Below are 19,664 nucleotides of genomic sequence, written 5' to 3'. Positions count from 1 at the left end.
TGCCATAAAGTTACCTGGAGGCTATTTCTGTAGCCCTGCCTCTACTTCCCCTTGTGTTGCCAACATCCTCTGTATCCCTCATGTGCCAACTGTTGACCCTGGAGCATTCTAGACCCCCAGAGAGGGCACCTACCTCTGAACAATAGAATCCATGTAGTTGATGGAGTTGGTCCTCTGTGCATTTTGGGTCTGAATTCACAAGTTCACCCAGCTCTCATCCATGACTGGTTGACACCACAAACATGGCACTGAAACCCAGAGTGGTACAGCCCCTGTGCAAGGTCAGAGCCATATGGTTCAAGGCCAACTGTGTTTCTGTTGTCTTCAACATCTCTTCTAGCTAGCCTTGTCATTAATTCCTCAGCGCCAGCCTTTCAGGAGCCACAGGCAGTGTTGCAGCACAGCTGGGCACTGGGTGAAAGGATCGGAACCCCGAGCAAAGGCTTGGAAGGGAAGCTTGAAATATTGAATGGCCAGGGATGGAACCTTGCTCCTTCAGCTGTGAGCACCCTCATTCTGCAGCGTCCTCTCCTCCATGTGCCTTGCTCTCTCATTCAAAGAAAGAGCAAGACAACCCCTTGTGCCCCTCGCTAGTGGGCAGAATAGGGGAGGAGCAATTCCTGTGCAGCTCAGCTGGCACCATCCTCTCAGGCAGCCTCCTTTGGCATCTCAGCCATGCCTCTCCCCACAATACTCTTAAAAAAGTGGATATTAGGTATGTGTTATTTTTAATTACTGTCACTGATGTATGTAATTTGAAAATTAATGTTGCTGTAATTATATTGATATGCTGAATACTTATTCCCAGCTTTTTAGTCAGACAAATTAAGCCTGTCTTTATGAATTCATCTTCAAAGGCTCAAAGTGGTTAAGGAATCAGGAGTATGCAGAATTAGAGCCTTTGTTCTGTGGTTAATTTAGCATGAGTTAGCAAATGTAATTGATTTAAAAAAATGTGGCATCAAGATCAGATTTCCCTTCAAGGAGAACTTCTGGTCTCTGTTCTTTCTTGCCAGGGGTTTCTAATTTATAATAGGCAACTCGCTCGGGTCACATTGAAAACTGGAATTAAAGTGATTTGTTTGGGTGTGTTGACAAGGAGTTAAATACTTTAAGTAGGGGACATTCTCTTTTGGGACCACAGATGCCCTGATTTTGCAAAAAGAGATAAATGTGCTCTCTAGTTAACTATTTCATTTTCTGTACTGAGTATGGTGCCTGACTTAAAGTCAGTGCTTGGTAATTTTTTTTCTAACTGGGTGAATGAGTGAGTGGTTAGGTTACTAGCAGAGGAGAGCCAGTAGTATGCTGATTTCTGCCATAGTGCGGTGGGTCATGTGTTTTTCTCCCCACCCTTCCTACCCCATTGTGGGTTCCTACCATCTTTCCACACCATTCCTTCTAATGAATCTTTCTGGATTTTCTGCTCTCAGGCCCTCAACTTCTCTCCCCCAGGTTGTGCCTGTGCTTGTGTGGTCCTTGGGGGGAGATAGTGCCTCTGGGGAGATCCGAAAATCAACATCTCCAGCTGGACAGACCCTCCACGCTCCATGCTATGGTCTGGTGCAACCGGCAAGTCAGAGGCAGTAGCATGGAAGAGGTAGTGAGTGGTTAAAGTTATAAGGCCATGAGTGGACCCCTACAGGGGGTACAGAGGTGCTGTCACAACAGGTCAAGAAGAGATGAGTGTGTATAATTTCGCTAAGCTCTGCATGCCTGGATCCAGACTTCCTGACTTGGATCCTTTCGTTTTATTTTTGGACCACACCTGGCAGTGCTCAGGAACTACTCAGGAGTTACTCTGGGCATTTCTCAGGGCATTGGGGACCATGTGGTGTTGGAGATTGAGCCTAGGCATACACTCAGCCCACTGAGCTCTCCCTCCCTCCCCCCTCTGGCTTCTGACTTCATTTCTGATACCAGTATAAAGGATTATTTTGTCAGACTTCATTCATTTCAGCCTCCCTTTCCTTCTCCTCTCTGGTCTGTGTGGCTCCCGTCCCTTCTCTACGTTGGCATCCGACTCCTGAGTGTCATGTCACACATCACGTCCAGGGCTCTCAGTTTGGTGTCCCTGCTCTTTACTGTGGTCAGCAGAACCCTGTAGGAATAGCTCCCGCTTATCCCGCCAGGCTGCTTCTGCCTCTGGTTCTCCATGCTGCACTTCTCTTGGTTCTGGGGACTTGCCATCTTTCCTTTGTCCTGTTAAACTTTGTGCATTCTGTTCCAACTACTTTAAATAGTCTCTTCAAATGCTCTTTTTTCTTTAATGGAATAATTTCTGTTTATTCTTTAGTAGCTTGGACATTACTTCCAAGTACATTTTCTACTCCTGGTCTTGTAGTTTGAGTTAAAAAGATTAAAAAATTTTTTTTTAATTGAATCACTGTAAAATACAAAGTTATAAAGTTGTTCATGTGGATTTCAGTCATAGGATGCTCCAGTGCCCATTTCTTTATGGTGTGAATTTCCCACCATCAGTGTCTGTAGTTTCCCTCCAGCCACCGCCCCCATTCCCCACCTCCACCCCAGCCTGTTTCTATGGCAAGCACTTTTCTTATTTCTGTTCTCTCTCTTTCTCTCTTTCCTTCTGGGCATTATGATTTGCAATACAGGCATCGACATGTTATCATGTATATCTCTACCTACTTTCAGCATGTAGTTCTTGTCCAAAGTGATCATTTCCAACTATCATTGCCATAGAGCTCCTTCCTTCTCTATCCTACCTGACCCGCTCTACTTGTGGCAAGCTTCCAACAGTGAATCAATCCTCCCAGTCTTTACTTCTATTATACTTGGATGTTTGTTTTTTAAACTAGAGGCCACGCCCCAAAGTGCTTGGGGCCCAGGCTTACTTCCTGAGATACTGGTGGAGGGTCAAAGGGGAGTGTAGGAGGGCCCTGAAATATTGGGACCATGCAGTGTCAAGGATGAACATGGAACTCTCTATACAAGGATTTAACGATTGCATAGTGAGATACAACAATTTTCACTAATTTTCTTCTAATGAAACATTTTTTGATCATGCTGTTAGCAAATTATTGATAACAAGCAATATAAAATAAATTATTGAGGACCTGCTATGGGGGCAGGGTTGGAAAAATTTGAGACAGTGGTGGAGGGAAGGTGTAATAATGGTTGGATTGGTGTTGGAATATTGACTGCCTATAGTAAATCATCATGAATAACTTTATAAACCACAGTGCTTATATAAAGTGTGAGGGAAAATTTACATATGGAAACCTTATCTATTCCACGTAATCTCCAAAATATATTAACACAGAATTGCTTTAAAAGTTTTATTAATGACAGGTGAGACATGATTATTACCATAATGAGATCCAACTATAAAATGAAATTTAATGTAATATACTTTAGAATCCAGAGTGAAAATATATATAAATATATATAAATGAGAATAGGCATTTTATTAAACTCTATGAAATGATTTTAATTTTCTTATTTACATTGGTCCTTCTCTATCCTACCTGACCCGCTCTACTTGATTTGGTCAAAATCATATAGTGATCACTAATTGGCTCTTACTGATTTATTTTCTCATCATTATATTTGCCAGTTCTTAAAGTTTTGTTGGAATAAGCAATATAAAGTAATTTGTTATGTGCCTAAGAGGTAGGGTTGGGATTGGAAGGAAAATTGGGAATATTTGTGGAGGGAAGGTCACACTGGTGGTGCTGGAACAGTAAATGCTTAAAACAACTGTATAATGAACAACTTTGTAAATCACGGTGTTTTTAATAAAAGTTAATTTTCTAAAAGAAGGATGAACATGGAGCCTTGCTCATGATAAAAATGTGGCTCTTCTCTTGAGCTCTCTTCCCAGCCCTTGTCCACAATACCGTTGAATGTCTGATACGTCTTTTGAGCATACATTACTATATCCTGTTCATCTCACATAGACAGAGACCAGCAACTGTGTTGCTTTCCTTTCTGAGCCTTGCTCATGGTTAAATGTATGTTTTCTTGAATGCCCCCATCCCTGGGTGTCCTACGATACCTCAAGCTTCTTGGTGGCATGACTCCTGACTCAGCCTGCTGCCTGATTTCTGGCTCTTGCCACTCCTGACCCTCCTCCCCACATCTGCTAGCAGGATCTCAGGCCTGCGCTGGGGGCCAGCTCCTCCTGCTGGTTGGGCCTCAAGGCCTAAGAAATTCATCATTGTCTTTGGTGCAATGTCTTATACCCACAAGATAAAATCATGTGGACATTTCTATCCATATGAAAACAATTGTTTGCAACTGCCAAGGGGCCAGTCTACAGGCTAAAAGAGGCTAAAAGTCACTGCATGCAAACACCCCCATTTCCCTGATGGTGGCTAAGTTACTAGCCAAAGCTGGATGACCCAAGTGCAGTCCACTTGGTTTGCAGAGTGGAACTGTGGAGGAGGGAAGCCTGGAGCCCTGGGATGTTAGAAAACCTCACAGCCACCTTCCAAGAGAGCCTCCACTTTGTCCTCCCTCTTTTTGCTTTGAGGATCTTAGCCTACATACCTGTTACCTGTCTGGAATACTAGGGCCACATCCCACTATCCTGTGACCCCAGTTCTTTCTCTTTTCCGTCTTTTGTGTAGATAAGTTGAGAGAATGTTGAGGAACATGCTCCGGAATGTGAACATGCAGGCATCTGACCCATTTGTGGAAGTCTCTCTTGTAAAAGCTACTCAGGGTTGCTGCCCATGAAACCTTCTGTCCAGGCCCCCTTGGTGTGCAGGGCTCCCCACCAATCACTGAGCGTGTTTTCTCTGTGTTTGTGTGTTTCACATTTGTTCACCAGGAATGAGCTTGCACCTCTCACAGACTTGAGAAAGGGAGTTGGCAGTTGGCAAGAATCAGGTTTCTCCTCCTTCTCCCTCTTCTTCCTCCGGGGGACTGCTGCCAGCTCTGTGCTTGGGGGATTGCTCCTGGAAGTGTTCAGGGGACAGTGCCAATGCTGGGGATCGAACCCTGTCTTCTGCATGCAAACCTTGCGTCCAGCCCATTGAGCCATCTCTCAGGCCCAGGTTTTCTTCATCTTGACAAGTGTCAAGATTGTCAAGCAGCTGGCATATGCCTGCAACTTGAGACTAAAGGGAACCATATTTGGAGTATAAGCCAAATGCCTCTGGCACTGCCCTATCCTCTGCTGAGTTGTCCTTCCCTACTTTCTCCTTAATATACCCTCCCCACCTCCCACTTCCTTACCTGCTGACATCCCGAACAACTTTCTCACTCAGAACCTAGAATTCGGGCTTTAGGCCACTGTCATGGGCATCACCCAGGAGCTGGAAGGTGCAGGTGAAGCACGTCAGGAGTGAGGTGGTCATGTTTGTGTTTCTACTTGCAGGTCCTTGCAACTGGGCTCAGCGGTCTCTACTCCTCACTGCCGACCAAGCTTGAGGAGAAAGGTGAGGAGTGGCACTGCCTCCTGAAGGATGACTGGCTCCTGCTCCCACCCCTGGTCCAGTTCATGAACTCGTTGGAATTCTGCAATGCTGTCATCCAGGTACTGGCCATTACAGTCTTCGAGGGCAGAACTCAGGCACTGCAGAGGGTGGCCAAGCAGTCCTGTCTTGCTTTAGCCAATATTTTACAGGATACTGATGCTTCAAGTATCTCAGATGCCCTTGAAGGAGTAAAAAATATTAGTTTAGAAGCTTTAGAGAAGTTTTAATTGAGAAAAAAATGAGTAGATTTTCTTTATCTTGCTTATAAAAAAGTGTTAATTCTATTTTGATTATCCACTTAACCATCAAAAATAAGTTCAGTGCCTGACTCATTAAATAGATATTTTTAGGCTTCTAAGTACTGCAAATTATACCACTTTTACTTCAAGGTCTTCTTGGGAGTCTACAAAGGAAAACACTTTATTTTGCTTAATGGTGCATAGTACATAAAGAATATTGTTATCCCAATTGAATTTAGAAGAAGTTAAGCTACTTCTTAGCAACACAAATTAAATTTGCTTTAAAATTGGCCTGTTTTGGGGTTGGCGGGGAGGGCTGAACTCTAGTATATTTGGCTTCTTGATTAGATTTTACCTTCAGATTTCTTTTACCATTTTCAATAAATATCAGGAATATATATATGCATATATATATACACATATAAATGTAGTGGGCTTTCATCAAGAATGTGGTATTTCTATACATTATAAATATTGCCTAATATTAGATATATAAAGAATCCACATTTTCTTTATGGTGAGTGTAAGTTGAAAAATGTTAGTTGTAATCTGTTTATCTACCAAATAGAAAAATAGCTTTTGAAAGAAAATGTAAGCAAATTAGTTCCCATATCTTTTTTATTGCTAACTCAAAGGAAGTTTTATTTATATATAAGTTAAATAAGTTACATCATAAATTATTTTTCCTTGAATATTACAGTCTATCAACATTTTCTTATAAAAGTGTGTGGAAATAAAAAACACAGAACTATTAGTTTTCCCCCAATGTACACATATAGAGAGAGATTATCATTAATTTAAAGACCTAGTTTCTCTTTCAGAGAAATTGCTTTTTACTTTATTGTTTGACTTTACTATTTTTTTGGAAGGAAAAGTAGTAGAGATAACAGCATAGTTAAGAATAGGATAATGATGTATTTCATATTATACATTGAAATTGAATTTTTTTTTGTTTGAGGGTAATGCTGAAGATGTTACTTTAAAAATAATACACATAAAGGGCTCTCTATTGCTAAATATATTTTAGAAATCAAATCTAGAAAGTGTTAATACTATAACCATGTTTTCTGCTGCCCTATGGTATTTTTGTAAAAGGTTTTTAAAATATTTCCCTTAGTATGTGATCCAAAATAAAAGCAGTTTGAATTTTTCCCCTTTCCTTTTCTCTTTTCATTTTGGGGTAGAGGATCCACACCCAGCTGTGCTCAGGAATCACTCTTGGTGGCACTTAGGGGACCATATGTGCTTCAGGCCAACCATATGGACCCAGGTTGGCCATGTTTAAGGCTTACACCTTACTCCCTGTGTTGCCTGTGGCCCTGAATTATTCTTTAACTGTGGAGTAAATGTTCAAACTTTGTATTTCCCTTTTGAATTCAGGAAGAACACAGAAATGTTTGATTTAAAAAAGACGTGAGGATTCAGCTCTTTGTCTCATTCCTGATGTCCTATTTTTTCCCCAGGTTGCTCATCCGTTGATTCGAAATCAGCTCGTCAATTATATTTACAATGGGTTCTTGGTACCAGTCTTGGCTCCTGCTCTCCATAAGGTCAGTGACTGGCTGATGTAACATGTCATCCATTTGTAGGACAACTGATGGGAATTGAGAAGTGGGATCATGCTGGAACCCATACAGCCTTATTGTTTTCCTCATTCTAGCATGTTTCCCGCATTTCCTCATTTCCTCATTCTTCATTTGATCCTTAACAAGATCAAACCCAGGTCTTAACACTTGTTAACAATTCTAGTCCGCTGGGATCCATTTGGTGTGATAATAGGATTTCATGAATGTCAAAGAAGGTGACCTCAGTGAGGATTGTGCAACATTCTCACTCCTACTTGGGTTCATGGATTGCGATGTGGCTCTTCAGCATCTCCTGAGACTGTGTCTGTCACAGAGATGGCAGGACTTGTGTGGACTTGGAGAGGGGCCATGATCACACAAGGGCTGTGGGTTCATCTCCCTTGTAGAACATAATTTTTTATTATAACAATATTTTGACAGAAAAGATGAAAGTGAAGCCAAGTTAGGGTCCCATCAAAGGCTAGCTGTCACATTAGAACAACTTTGAATTTCTTAGGAGACTCTCATTTCATATAATAAATCAACTGATAGCATTTCCAATGTGAGTTCCCTGGAGACACCCATGGAGCTAGAATTCTAATCTTTTTTTTTTTTTTTTTGAATTCTAATCTTAAGGAAGTTTTTAAGGAGGTTTTTTGTTTTTACTTCTATTTTTTTTTACCTCTCACTAAAATAAAGAGAAATAGTATTTAGTTCTAAAGAGGTCAGTTATTCAAGTTATTGGAATTGCCCCTCCCCCCCGGGAAAGAAGGAAAGCAAGGAACAACCTAATATGTGGCAACCTACTATGTAGTTTGGCCCATTTCTCTACATACACAGGTTCCACTTTCTGGGCTTCTCTCTTTCAAACCCAAGTACATATGATGAGGGCAGTTCTGAAGCCTTCCTAGAGATGTTGATGAGATTTCATTTTTTAAAAAAATGTCCACTTATTATTTATTTATGCTCTGTTTTAAGCAACAGGTTGTTTTTATTTATTTATTTATTTTGCTTTTTGGGTCATACCTGGCGATGTTCAGGGGTTACTCCTGGCTCTGTACTCAGGAATTACTCCTGGCCGTGCTCAGGGGACCATATGGGATGATGGGAATTGAACTGGGTTGGCCGCATGCAAGGCAGACACCCTACCCACTGCCTACCCACGGTGCTGTCGCTCCAGCCCTGGTGAGATTTCTTGTCTCAAGCAGCAGCTCTTCATGTAGGCCCCTGTCTCCTCCCATTGAGTTCCATTTGAGTACAGTGGCCATGTGGCCCAAAGTGTATAGGGCACGTGGCCTGACTCTAGTCCTTGAAATCCTGCTAGATTCAAGAGTTAATCTTGGATATGACTTACGCATCAAAACAATGAATATTTTCAGATTATATAAATCTGTAGTTGATGGGCAAAAGGGAGCAAGTTCTTTGAAATTCAAAGTCTTGTAGCCATCTCTTTGAGAGTTCAAACCCTATATTTTACTCCATGTCATTGTTTGGAAGCATCCAGGGGTTTAGGAGTGGGGTTTGGTGTCTGTGAAAAAGGCCTGGGCTCAGCCTGGAGGACCATTCTTGTAAAGTAATTGCCCATCTACTCCACTCATTGAAACTTACTCCCTCATTTATTCTCCTGCTCTTCCTTATCGGTTTGTTAATATAAAATAATCTCCCAAGTCATTTGTTAGACAATTATAAGACATTTATAAGACAATTACAGTTACTATTTGTTCAGGACACTTTCTGTTGTTAGACTTAGTGCATTAATGTTGTAGATATGAAGGTTAACTCCTTCCCCACGACTGAGGATGACCTCCACTGCAGAGAGTTATGTAAGGACATAGTGGGTTACTGTGTTGCTTTTGTAACCCTTCGTCACAGCAGACAAATACAGAGTGGAGAGAGCAGTATCTTGTCCTGTCTGTAGCATGGTGTGCCTGCTTATCGGGGTGAGCTCATGTAGTTTTTTTGTACTGGGTCCTCAGTAACCCAGCAATGCCCCTTCAGAGGCTGAATCAGCAGCTCACCCAAGGAATGATTCAATCAAGCCCCAAACAGACTTCTTGCCCCAAAGATCTTCCTGATATTGAATAATTGCCTGTTGATACTGTTCACAGTTATACCTCTAATAAAATAGGAGGCATTTTCAAGTCCTGAAATTTTGTTAATAGATACGATGTGAAAAACATCCATGATGGGGCTGGAGAGATGGCATAGGGTTTAAGGCACTTGACTTGCCTGTGGCCAACCTGGGTTTGATCCTTGCCAGGAGTGATCCCTGAGCATAGAGCCAGGAGTAAACCCTGAGCACAACCACGTGTGGCCCCAAACCAAAAAATAGAAATAAAGCCAAGCTGTGCTGAATATGACTCGAATGTCCAATCCTTAATTAAAATTCCTTCTACCCACTGCAGTCTTTCTCCCAGAACTGTTTAGTGACTTGGGAGTGTAATGTCCTTCTTAATTCCTCCACACCCATCTGTTTCTGTTTTGTTCTCATTACTGAGCTTGTAGGTGTAGGAAGGGGGCAGTGCAAGGGCAGAAGGGAAGCAGCCTTGCCTCTCTTCAGTGCCCCGCCATGGCCGATGGAGACAAGAGTCTGTCTGGGATCTGGGCAGCCCCCCGGAGTCCCCATTCACCTGATAACTGCTGTTCCTCTTTCCTATTTTCTGGGCTTGTTGGCTGGACAGAGAAACCTTGTCCAGTTCCCCTGAGACCCTTTCCTCAGAGCCCTCTCTCAGCCCCAGCCTCTGCACTTTCCCCTTCCTCATGCCCACACAAGACAATTTACAGAGGAGAACCTACTCTTCTCAGTCTCATCAGTATTAATAAATTCACTTCTAATTTCCCCCCTTATTTTGCAGTCGATACTCATCAGCATTTCCCAGTGTTTCTTGACCAGAGCCTAAGCCATTTCAGGAGCGCTCTGGGTGGTAAGCGGGCGGGTGGGGGACAACTTGGCAATCTAGTAGTTCCAGACTGTTGGGTGAGGGGTTGCAAGCTGATTTTGGACACGTATGAGAGGACAGTTTTGGGGATAGGAGTTCAGACCCTGCTTTGAGGTAGAGCAGAGACAGACTTGTTCACTCTGGGCTTCCTGACCATCGTGGGCACCTGTTTAGTCTCCTGGGTAGAACAGAGGCACATCTGGTTTTTCCTAAAGAGCTGAGGACTGTTCAGTCATGTGGATGCAGTCCATTATCCACGCCGCCAACTCAAGAAGCTCTGAAAGCAAATACTGTCTTACAGCTCATCTTGGTCTGACTTAACCTTGACTGAACTCATTTGCCGGCAAACCCCATTGATCTTGAGGCTATTTGTTTATATCCTACTTGTGTTAATACTTTTATGCTTGTGGAAGAAATCATAATGTCTTTGATTCTTCTTGGGTGCTGCCCACCCCAACCTGCTGGGTCACTTGGCAAATAGACAATAGGCTGTTTTTCTGAACATGAAGAGTTTTGAATTCCCGGACATGTAGCTTCCAGGCTGTTGGATGAGAGGTCGGAAGCTTATTTTGGACACTTAGTAGAGGACAGTTTTGGGTATAGAAGTCCAAACCCTACTCTGAAAAAGTAAAAATTATACCATTGAGCCTGAGTCCCTTAGCAATTGGATCTGGGCATAGATCCAGACCTTCTGTTGTTCCGAGCTGATTGTTCATGAGTCTGAAAGTTCAGACCATATTCAGCAAGAACTAGTTTTGTTGTCTCTGTTTATGTGATCAAAGCTGAATTTGATTTGTTGCTGCCACAGTGGTGCCGGGGATCCGACTTGGGCCCTGACACATGTGCCCGGCCACTGAGCCACATCCTTGGCTCAAGGCTGAATTGTCTTTGGAAAGAGGTAGCTTGGCCTGACTGCATAAGTCTGATAGTTTGGTGCTGTGGCCAAGCCTTGTGGTGCTACTCATCCCCTCAGTGGTGTTGGTGGTTGCCAAGGCAGCACATAGGGGACCATGTGACAGGGATCGAACATGGGCTTCCACACATACCAGGCATGTGCTCTAGTCCATTGTGCTGTCCTCCTGGCCCCTCAGAATTAAATATTTAAAGCTGATCATTGGTGTAGTGATGTGAATTTGTATTCTCAGAGAAACGAATGCTGAGATTGGTTTTTATTTTTTATAAGAGAAAAGTTGCTGGTGAGAGAGCAAATAGGGAGTTGAGAGAGTTGTCAGAGCATCATGCAAACCTGACCCAAGCGAGGGAGCGAGGGAGAAGGTAACTGCAAATGGCCTACACTGCTTTGAGGAATGAGGAGGCCTGTGTCTGTAGGTCCGGTTTCCTAGACCTCGAGACCTTCAGCCTTGGCTGGGAGCAGACTGTGGCAGGAGAGGCAAGTAGCAGCAGCAGGGGCGCAGGCTCAGTCACAGCTTCAGAAGTCGAGGTCTGCAAGGTGTGTTTGCTGGGTTCCACTAATTCCCACGGTTTTCTTGTTTGCTAAAAGAGATGGATGGAAACATTTGCCTAGCTCATATCCCATGTAGGGTATGCAGGTGCTCTGTGTGTGCTCTCCTGAGCCCCAAGGTTTTGGGGTCAGAGTTAGCTGGATGAGGAGATGAGTGTAACGGTTATCTCTGGAGTTAGTCACCATCAGCCTCCTGCAGGAGAAACACCACGCCTATATGTTTTGCTCACACTGCCTGTCCATCTCAGGTGTGGACAGGCAGGCCAGAGGTAGCTTCTCCCTCAGGGTGCTGGAACCATTCATTACCCTCTGTCACCAGTGTTGCCCGCTGTCATTGGGTCAGAGTAGACAGAACACCAAGACAGTTCCCATGGCCTCCCTCACCAGGAAATGACCCATGTGCTCGAGTCTTGCCCTCCATCCAGCGCAGCTCTCCCTTTTTCCAGGAAGACGAGTCTGGCATGGCACTTTGTGTCTGTCACACAGTGTTTTTGTCAGAGCAATCCCAGAGGAAACAGATGATGCCACGTTGGGTGATGAGGGGCTGTGTCTGGGATCAGTGACTGAGGCCTATGCTGTCCCACATGCGAGAACTCAAAGCAGCTCTGCGATGAGTACAGAGCTCACGTCTCAGTTTGGACAGTAATGGGCTCAGATGGGGCGGCTCATCTTCCTGCAGAGGGCTGGGCTGAGTGTGATGTGACTGTGCTTCCACACACAGACCCTCCCACTTAAAGGTGGGGAATATGGAAGATCTTGTATTGCGTTTATTATATCACGACCTGCATTGTTATTTGCAATATTTTCTATATCACCATGATTAATGAGTAAATGGTATTTAAATATATCAAAGATAAATTTTTTGAATGAAGAGCTATAACAGAGACTGTGGGGCACACCAAATCTAGAATATTTATTTGGCCCTTGACTAAAAGTTTGCTAAGCCCTGAAGATGCTCTAGGGGCTTCCTGTCTACTTTGGGAAGTCAATAAATGTTTGACAATGATGAGGATAGTGGAAGAAAGATACCAGGTAGAGAAAGGTGGCCTGCTGAGAGGTTTAGTGAAGGTTTATTCTGAAATGTTCTGGAATGGAAGGATTCGCTCAGGAGCCACTGCTAAGCCCTCAAGTAGAGAAAGCTTTGTGTTCGCTGCATCAAAGTGACTTTGGAGCTCGCTGGAGCGTCTCCATGCAGTTCAGGCTGATGGAGACCAGCACTTAGTGGTAGGGCCCAGAGAGCTGCAGTATCATAAAAGTGCTCCTTGGGCATCATCCTGCGATTTCTGTCAGGTATCTTGTGAATGAAGATAATTCTATGTTTTGTGGATTATTTTGTCACCTTTACATGGAGACTTTTAGAGGATGGAGTTATGGGGCTAGAATTTGGGGCTTTCTGCGGGACCCAGGGGCAGAGACCTTAAGGCAAGTGTGCTGGAAGAAGGACCAGAATGAGTGAAAAATAATTATGCTCACGGGCATTCGCAGTAATAACTGTGACCTCAAAGAAGCCTGCACCTTTGATTTTTTTTTGCAAAGAGCAGCCAGCTGTGTTTCATTCCACAAATTATTCCATACAAGTGCACTTGGAAAAAACAAAAGTGAAATATCTACCTGAAGCATTTGCCCTATTGCCTCTGGTGTGCTGAAACCATGCTTGAACAAGCTACTTGGGTGGAATTAATATCTTCCCTTTGTGTCCTATGCGTTGGGTTCCGAGCCACCACGTGGAGCCCTTTTGTTTGACCCCCTTGTCTCCCAGACACATACACACACACATACATATTCATGCTCTCCGTCTTATGAGCACAATAATTCATGGCTTATTGACTTGGGCTGATGGATGGAAGTTTTGGAGGAACTAGAGAAGGAAGGGCGGGAATTCTGAGCAGCATGCTTGGGAGTCACCCTGTAGCAACTCCTGCTATTGGAGTGAGGTGGGCTGGGACTTCTTTTGGCCCCCAGAGGCCCCAGCTGAGTACTACATAGGTCAGGATGCTTTTCACTTTTAATCCCCTATGAAACAAGTGAAGATTTCTAAGAGCCATTAACCACTTTCTTCAAGTGATTCCCCTTAATGGGTGTTAATGAGCTATGATTGCAGTTGAGTTTATGGGAGCAATACAAGACCCCTCATATACTGCTGGTTCTAGTTTCCACTGTCACCCTGGCAGAGATCCTGCCACTCATCCATGACTGCATGCCTTCTCTCCCGCCATCCTTTCCCATGCAGCTGGCGGGAGCTGGTGGGTGGGTTTGGCCTGGCAGGAGGGTGGGTACCCTCATTCTCCCTCCAGGTTGGCAGCCTTTCTGGCTGCCCAACGTAGTGATGCTTTTTGCCCCATAACTTTCTGACATTTCTGATTGTGACATTTCAGGTCTGGTTTTAAAATTCATTGATTAGAATGTGACTTTTATTGGGGAATGGGAAGAAAGAAGGACTCAAAAGCATGGGACCAGGGGGCTATCTTGGTTTTTGAGCTTCTTCAGATCAGAATTTTCACACTTGGCCAGTACTCAAGTGAATCTTTCATCATCTCCCTTGAACTCTTTAGAACTCTAAACAAAGGTCCAAAGATAGTACGGTGGCTAGGGCACATGCCTGCCTAGCATCCACCCAGCCCAGGTTCGTGCCCAGCCACTCATGGTTCTCCTGCACATCCCAACTGCAGTCCTGGAGGGCCCCAGCACTGCAAGGCCTAGGCAACATCACATCCTCAGGCCCTGGCTCTGAACTGCCAGCCTGACTGGTTGAGAACTGGCAGTGGTGGCCCCCAGGATTACCTGATGGGATAATACTTTGCTCCTTCCATCCCACGCTTCTTATTGAACACATCTTCAACAATTTGTTCTTTAAAGCTCATTCTTTATCCCTGGGTCAGTCATTTGATGCCCCTAGGTGTGATCTTGCTATATTTCTTCAGCTCCATCTTCTTCCTTGATGATGCTGAGGTAGCCTTGCTCACGTGAAGCGTGTTCCTTGCTATGCTGGGAGGAATATGCTAAATACTTTAACAGGCGCTCTTTTTCCTTCACTGCATACTTTCCTATAGAACTCCTGGCTGTGCTTCATACATGCCGGAGTCCGGCTGGCCATGCCCACTCATGCCTGAGCTCAGTGGAACAGGAAAGCACATGGTGTCTGCTTGAGCTTATAGTGTGTGGCAGTCTTTGTTTGGTACTGGAGATTGAGGTGTGCCTGGGGAACTGGAGTGGCAGTGGCCTGGCTCATGCTATCATTCTGAACTTGGTAGTCGCTGGACTTAAAACCGAAGAGTACCATGAAAGCACAGAGGCCAGATGTGAGGATCACTTCATCAGTGCATAATGCAGTGGAGTGAGATCACTCCAAGGTCCTGTCATGGGTCGCATCATATACTATGGATAAGCTGGGGCACTACTACACTTGAATGGAGAGGGCCATACCACAGGTCAGCTCTAGACAGCCTGAATTCATGGCAGCTCAGTCCAGACACGTACTACCAGCTAATAAAAAGATCTAGATTTTAGTGACAGTTCTAAGAGGCCTCGACTTGGAAGTAACTTGATTATTTATTGAAAATTGAAAGTTCATGTGTGCCATCTAATATATTCAGTCAATGCCTGATCTTTGTTTAGTGCAGCTGGGAGAAGGCAGTCAGCTCCATTCCAGAAAGTGGGCTCTGAGGTTGCAGAGACCTTGACTTGTGGTTGGCTCTTCGTTGCTTCTCCAGCAGCTTGCCTGTGGCTCTGTGTGTTATCTGCATGGAGCAGCACTTATTTGGGTTCTGTGAGGAGTAAATGAGACACTGAATTTCAGGGGTTGTTTCTGGTGCTTATCACAACATCTGGATTACTGTGAACTCCACTGACTGAATCTCTCTCATGAATGAGCCCTCCTTCTTCTGACTCTGCAGTTTATTGAGTAGTGACCATTTACTTTGTTTTTATTTGGTGACTATTCTGGTAGTGCTCAGCGCTTACTCCTGACTCCGTAAGGGAGCACTCCTGGAGGGACTAGGGGACCATATGAGTTACTGGGGATTGAACATTACATGCGGCCAACCCTGGTCCAGTCTGCTGTACATTCACCCCGGCCCCAACTATTAGACTTTTCAGTCACTATTTTCTCTTTAGATAGGCCTGCATATTGTTTCTTAACAGAGTTTTACATTTATAAATATCATACCTTTGGATCTTCTTTTTCTCAGAATGTTACATGAAGCCAGTTGTTCAGAAAATTGCTTTCCTGTTCTACAGCTCAGTGTCAGAGTGTCTCAGACAGAAATAACAAAGACACCTGGTGACTTTGCATGTGCAGGCTCCTGAGAGTCAGAGACCTACCTTCACAGGCAGGTGTGAGGCCCAGAAACCTGCAGTCCAACCCTCACAAAGCCACCCCAGAGTCCACGTGGATGAGCAGATGCATCTTTGTCCTCTGGGCGCCTTGGCCATTTGTGCTCTCTCACAAGAAGAGGATTTTGAACTTCCGGTTTTCTGGGTGCTTCTTAACCCAGTCACCAATCTAGTTGTTTTTTTTTTTCTTTGGGGGGGCAGTTGTGGTTCATGTTTTTTTTTTCTTAATTGAATCACTGTGAGATACATAGTTATGAAGTTATTCCTGATGACTTCATTTAAGTCATAAAATGTTCCAACACTTGTCTCTTCACCAGTGTACATTTCCCATTACCAATATCTCCAGTTTCCCTCTTGCCAACTCTACCCCCACCCCAGTATGCCTTTGTGAGTCATTCACACACCCATTCTCTCTTGCTCTTCCTCTATCTCTCTCTATTCTCTCTCTCTCTCTCTCTCTCTCTCTCTCTCTCTCTCACACACACACACACACACACACACACACACATACTTTCTCTCTCTTGTTCTTCCTCTCTCTTTCCTTCTGGGTTTATGGTTTGAATACAGATACTGAAAGATTATCATGTACATCCTTTTACCTACTCAGTAGATAGAGCACTCTGCTCTTTTCCATCTGTTCTGATTCCCACCCTGTCAGTTGTTTGAAAAGAAAAGAAAAGAAAAGACCCCAGTGTGCTGGGAAGCCTTTTCCACACAAGCAAGGTGGAAAGACAGGCACTGCCTTTCTCTGGGGCTGTTTTTGGTGTCAAAGCAGAGAACATGAACCAGAGGCTTTGCCCCCTTTCTGGGCTCCATCATAGTGGGCCAGGCAGGCAAGCAGGGCAGGTTGTTGGGTGCTGGGGTTGGGGGTCTGTGCTGAGTATCTTGCGTCTGCTCTCTGGCATGGGTGGTTGTTGACAGGGAGCGGCGTCTCCCAGCGTTCAGGGTGATGGACGAGTGTCGTTATTTATAGCTAGGAAATCCACTCTGCTCTTCGTGTGAGGCTGTTAAGATAGGTGGACAGTGATGTCAATTCTGTAAAGCTCCTTTCAAATGGAAATGCCATCAGCTTGGAAACGGGACTCTCCCTGATGTCATGTAATCTCAGCGGCTTATGGCCATTTTCCTGCTGACCCAGTCTCTTTGGTTGTGACGGTAAGGTGGGCAGAGGGAAAAACGAGTGTGCTGTGTAGCTACAGCTTCCACAGGAAAGTGGGATGGGGCGCTCTGCCCTACCCTGTTGGACAGAAGCTGCTGCTTCTCTTGCAGCCACATCCCTGGGACATGATGGTAAGGGTCTGTGTGAATGGATCTGGCCCTGGCTCTGTCGAGCACCCACAAGCCAGGGATGCTTATCATTCTGACAGGAAACCATGATTACCTCACTTCCCCAGTGGGTCTATTTTCTCAGCCTTCTGATTGAATGCCTATGTTCTGACCTTGTCTCTACACAAGACACTTTCCTCCACCAGCTGTGCTTTGCTCATCCTCCATTGTGACGACCACACCACCTCATGCCCCTCCTTCTGCAAGCCAGGCATTAGCTGTCCCTCTTCCTCTCTTGAGGCTCAGTTGATATCACTTATATGACACTTTATACTTAGAGGTTACCTTGTATAATCACTGTAGGTTTCTTAGGTCCTCCTACCAGAAAGTGAATGCCATAAGAATAGAGACCATTTATATTTATATCATTTACCTTTTTTTTTTTCAGTGGTGGTGGGGGGTAAGGGGTGACCTCAGCCAGTGGTGCTTAGGGTCTACTACTGGCACAGGGGTTGCTCCAAGTGGTGCTTGGGGAGGTGGGGATTGAACTGAGAGCTCCTCGTGCAAAGCAGATGCTCGCCCATTGAACCATCACTCAAGCCCGTCATCTGTTATTGAAGAAACTTTGCAGCAGCATATATAGCATATTATCTTGCATATGATAAATATTCTGGTACTCTCTGAGTCAAGGTGCATGTGTGAAAATATGTGGAGGATGTGTATATTAAGTGTGTAGAAAATATGAGGGAGTGAAAGGAGAAAGCTAAGAAGAGATTAAATTATTATTGGGGTCAAGTCAGGTTGAACTGATGTTGGCTGACACCTAGGTCTCTGGAGTGACACAGTGTAGGAGAAAAGTGAGGCGTTAGGGGGAGGCAAGGTGACAATTGGCCAGAGGTAGAATTCATGGAAATCCAAGAGGAAAATGATCAAATTTGAGATACATCTTTCTGGAAAAAGAAAAATAAGATATAGTTACGAAAAGGAAGCACAAGGAAAATGAACTATTGAAATGATCTCAATGCTTAGTCATTGTCAGATTTCAAATATGCTTTCCCATTCATAGAATGACCAAGTGGACCATTTTCTTTTTTCTGGTCAGTGTGGATTGCTGTGCCATGTTGCATCAAAAATAATTGGCGATCCCTCATTTTCCAGTTTATCACACCAGCAGACTGCCTCGATAAGCATGTGATGTTTATATTTACAACAGATGTAACTGGATCAGCTGTCTGGTATATTTCTTTGAAGATAATATACCAGAATTGAAGAATTTAGAACTTGGAAATCCATTAGATTTCAGTTTGCAGAGGAGTTGTGCATGGTACAAAGGCAAGGAGCACCCTCATTATCTCTCTGTCCTTATTCCCTGGCAGAGGGCTTGTCCAGTGCTTGGCACCCAATAAATAGATGCCATTTATTTTGCAGAGTGGTGAAAAGATTTCAAAATATCTATAGAAGGAAAACAAAGGAACAATCTGGTAGCTTCCAAAACCTTCATTTATCCACTGGTAGTAGAATCCTGAACACTATTGAAAAAGTTAATTGCCCAAGTGATTACTAGGGGATTTCTAGGAACCAGCAGGATTTGACTAATCCCAACTCTATAAAGTGTTTTTCAGTAAATGAATTAATTACAACTTAGTTTTTAAAATGTAATATGTTATATATACACTCATCAGAGTTGACTAATATGGTTCCTGATGTGTACTCCCAGCTTCTCATTTTTTAACGACACTGAGGGCCAGAGAGGTTGAGGGATACAGGTTGAGGATAACAGGTAATTACTGTGTGAGCCTGGCCCAAAGCCTGGGTCTCTGGGTGTTTAGTACATTATCTCTTTCAATTGCCCCACATGCCTTCCGACATAAATTAACTCTCTAGCTTTTATTGCAGAATTTAGGGGCTTTTGCTAATTGCAGCAGAGTCCTTAGAGAGTAAACCCTTCCTTTCAAGATTCCTGGGCAACCCATAGGGCTGCTTGGTTGCACCCCTGTGAAGTATTTGGTGCAAGTCTCTCCAGCAGTTCTGCGGGAAAAGGAGAGCTTGCGCCACCTAGTGGGTCAAAGAGGAGACTCCCAGGTTCAAGTATCGGGTGACCCTCTGTGATAGTAGGAAGCAATATCATTTAACTCATTGACTGATTCTCCAAAGGACCCCTTGGTACATGTCATGAGGGAGAGGTTAGCAGCACCAATGATACCATCATTTCATTCCTCCACGTGCCAACAAAAAAGCATGTTGTTGAACTTTCTTCTTTTGAGGGTGAAGAAGTGGGTAGTTATGAAGACCTTGTTTCCAGTTGACACGTAGATGCTTTTACTTGTTAATTAAAAATGTGCTGTTGTAGAATGGGCTTTCCCATCAGAGTTGGAAATTAGTCCGATGCTCCTAGAATTCTTCGGAAATCCTCTAGT

At 44.1% G+C, this 19,664-nt stretch overlaps 1 protein-coding gene across 1 annotated transcript in view; it reads left to right on the top strand.

The window, feature by feature from the left end:
• Positions 1–19,664, top strand: part of FHIP1A (FHF complex subunit HOOK interacting protein 1A) — a 224,674-nt gene that overhangs the window by 158,772 nt on the left and 46,238 nt on the right. The window contains exons 5-6 of the mRNA XM_055144688.1: positions 5,345–5,503; positions 7,147–7,233. Coding sequence (XP_055000663.1) covers positions 5,345–5,503; positions 7,147–7,233 — 246 coding nt within the window. The remainder of the gene's footprint in view (positions 1–5,344; positions 5,504–7,146; positions 7,234–19,664) is intronic.

This window comes from Sorex araneus, chromosome 7 (genome assembly GCF_027595985.1).
Source record: "Sorex araneus isolate mSorAra2 chromosome 7, mSorAra2.pri, whole genome shotgun sequence".
In the NCBI taxonomy this organism is placed as follows: domain Eukaryota; kingdom Metazoa; phylum Chordata; class Mammalia; order Eulipotyphla; family Soricidae; genus Sorex; species Sorex araneus.
Note: the sequence above shows the minus strand (reverse complement) of the source record. Positions and strands in the feature narration are given on the sequence as shown.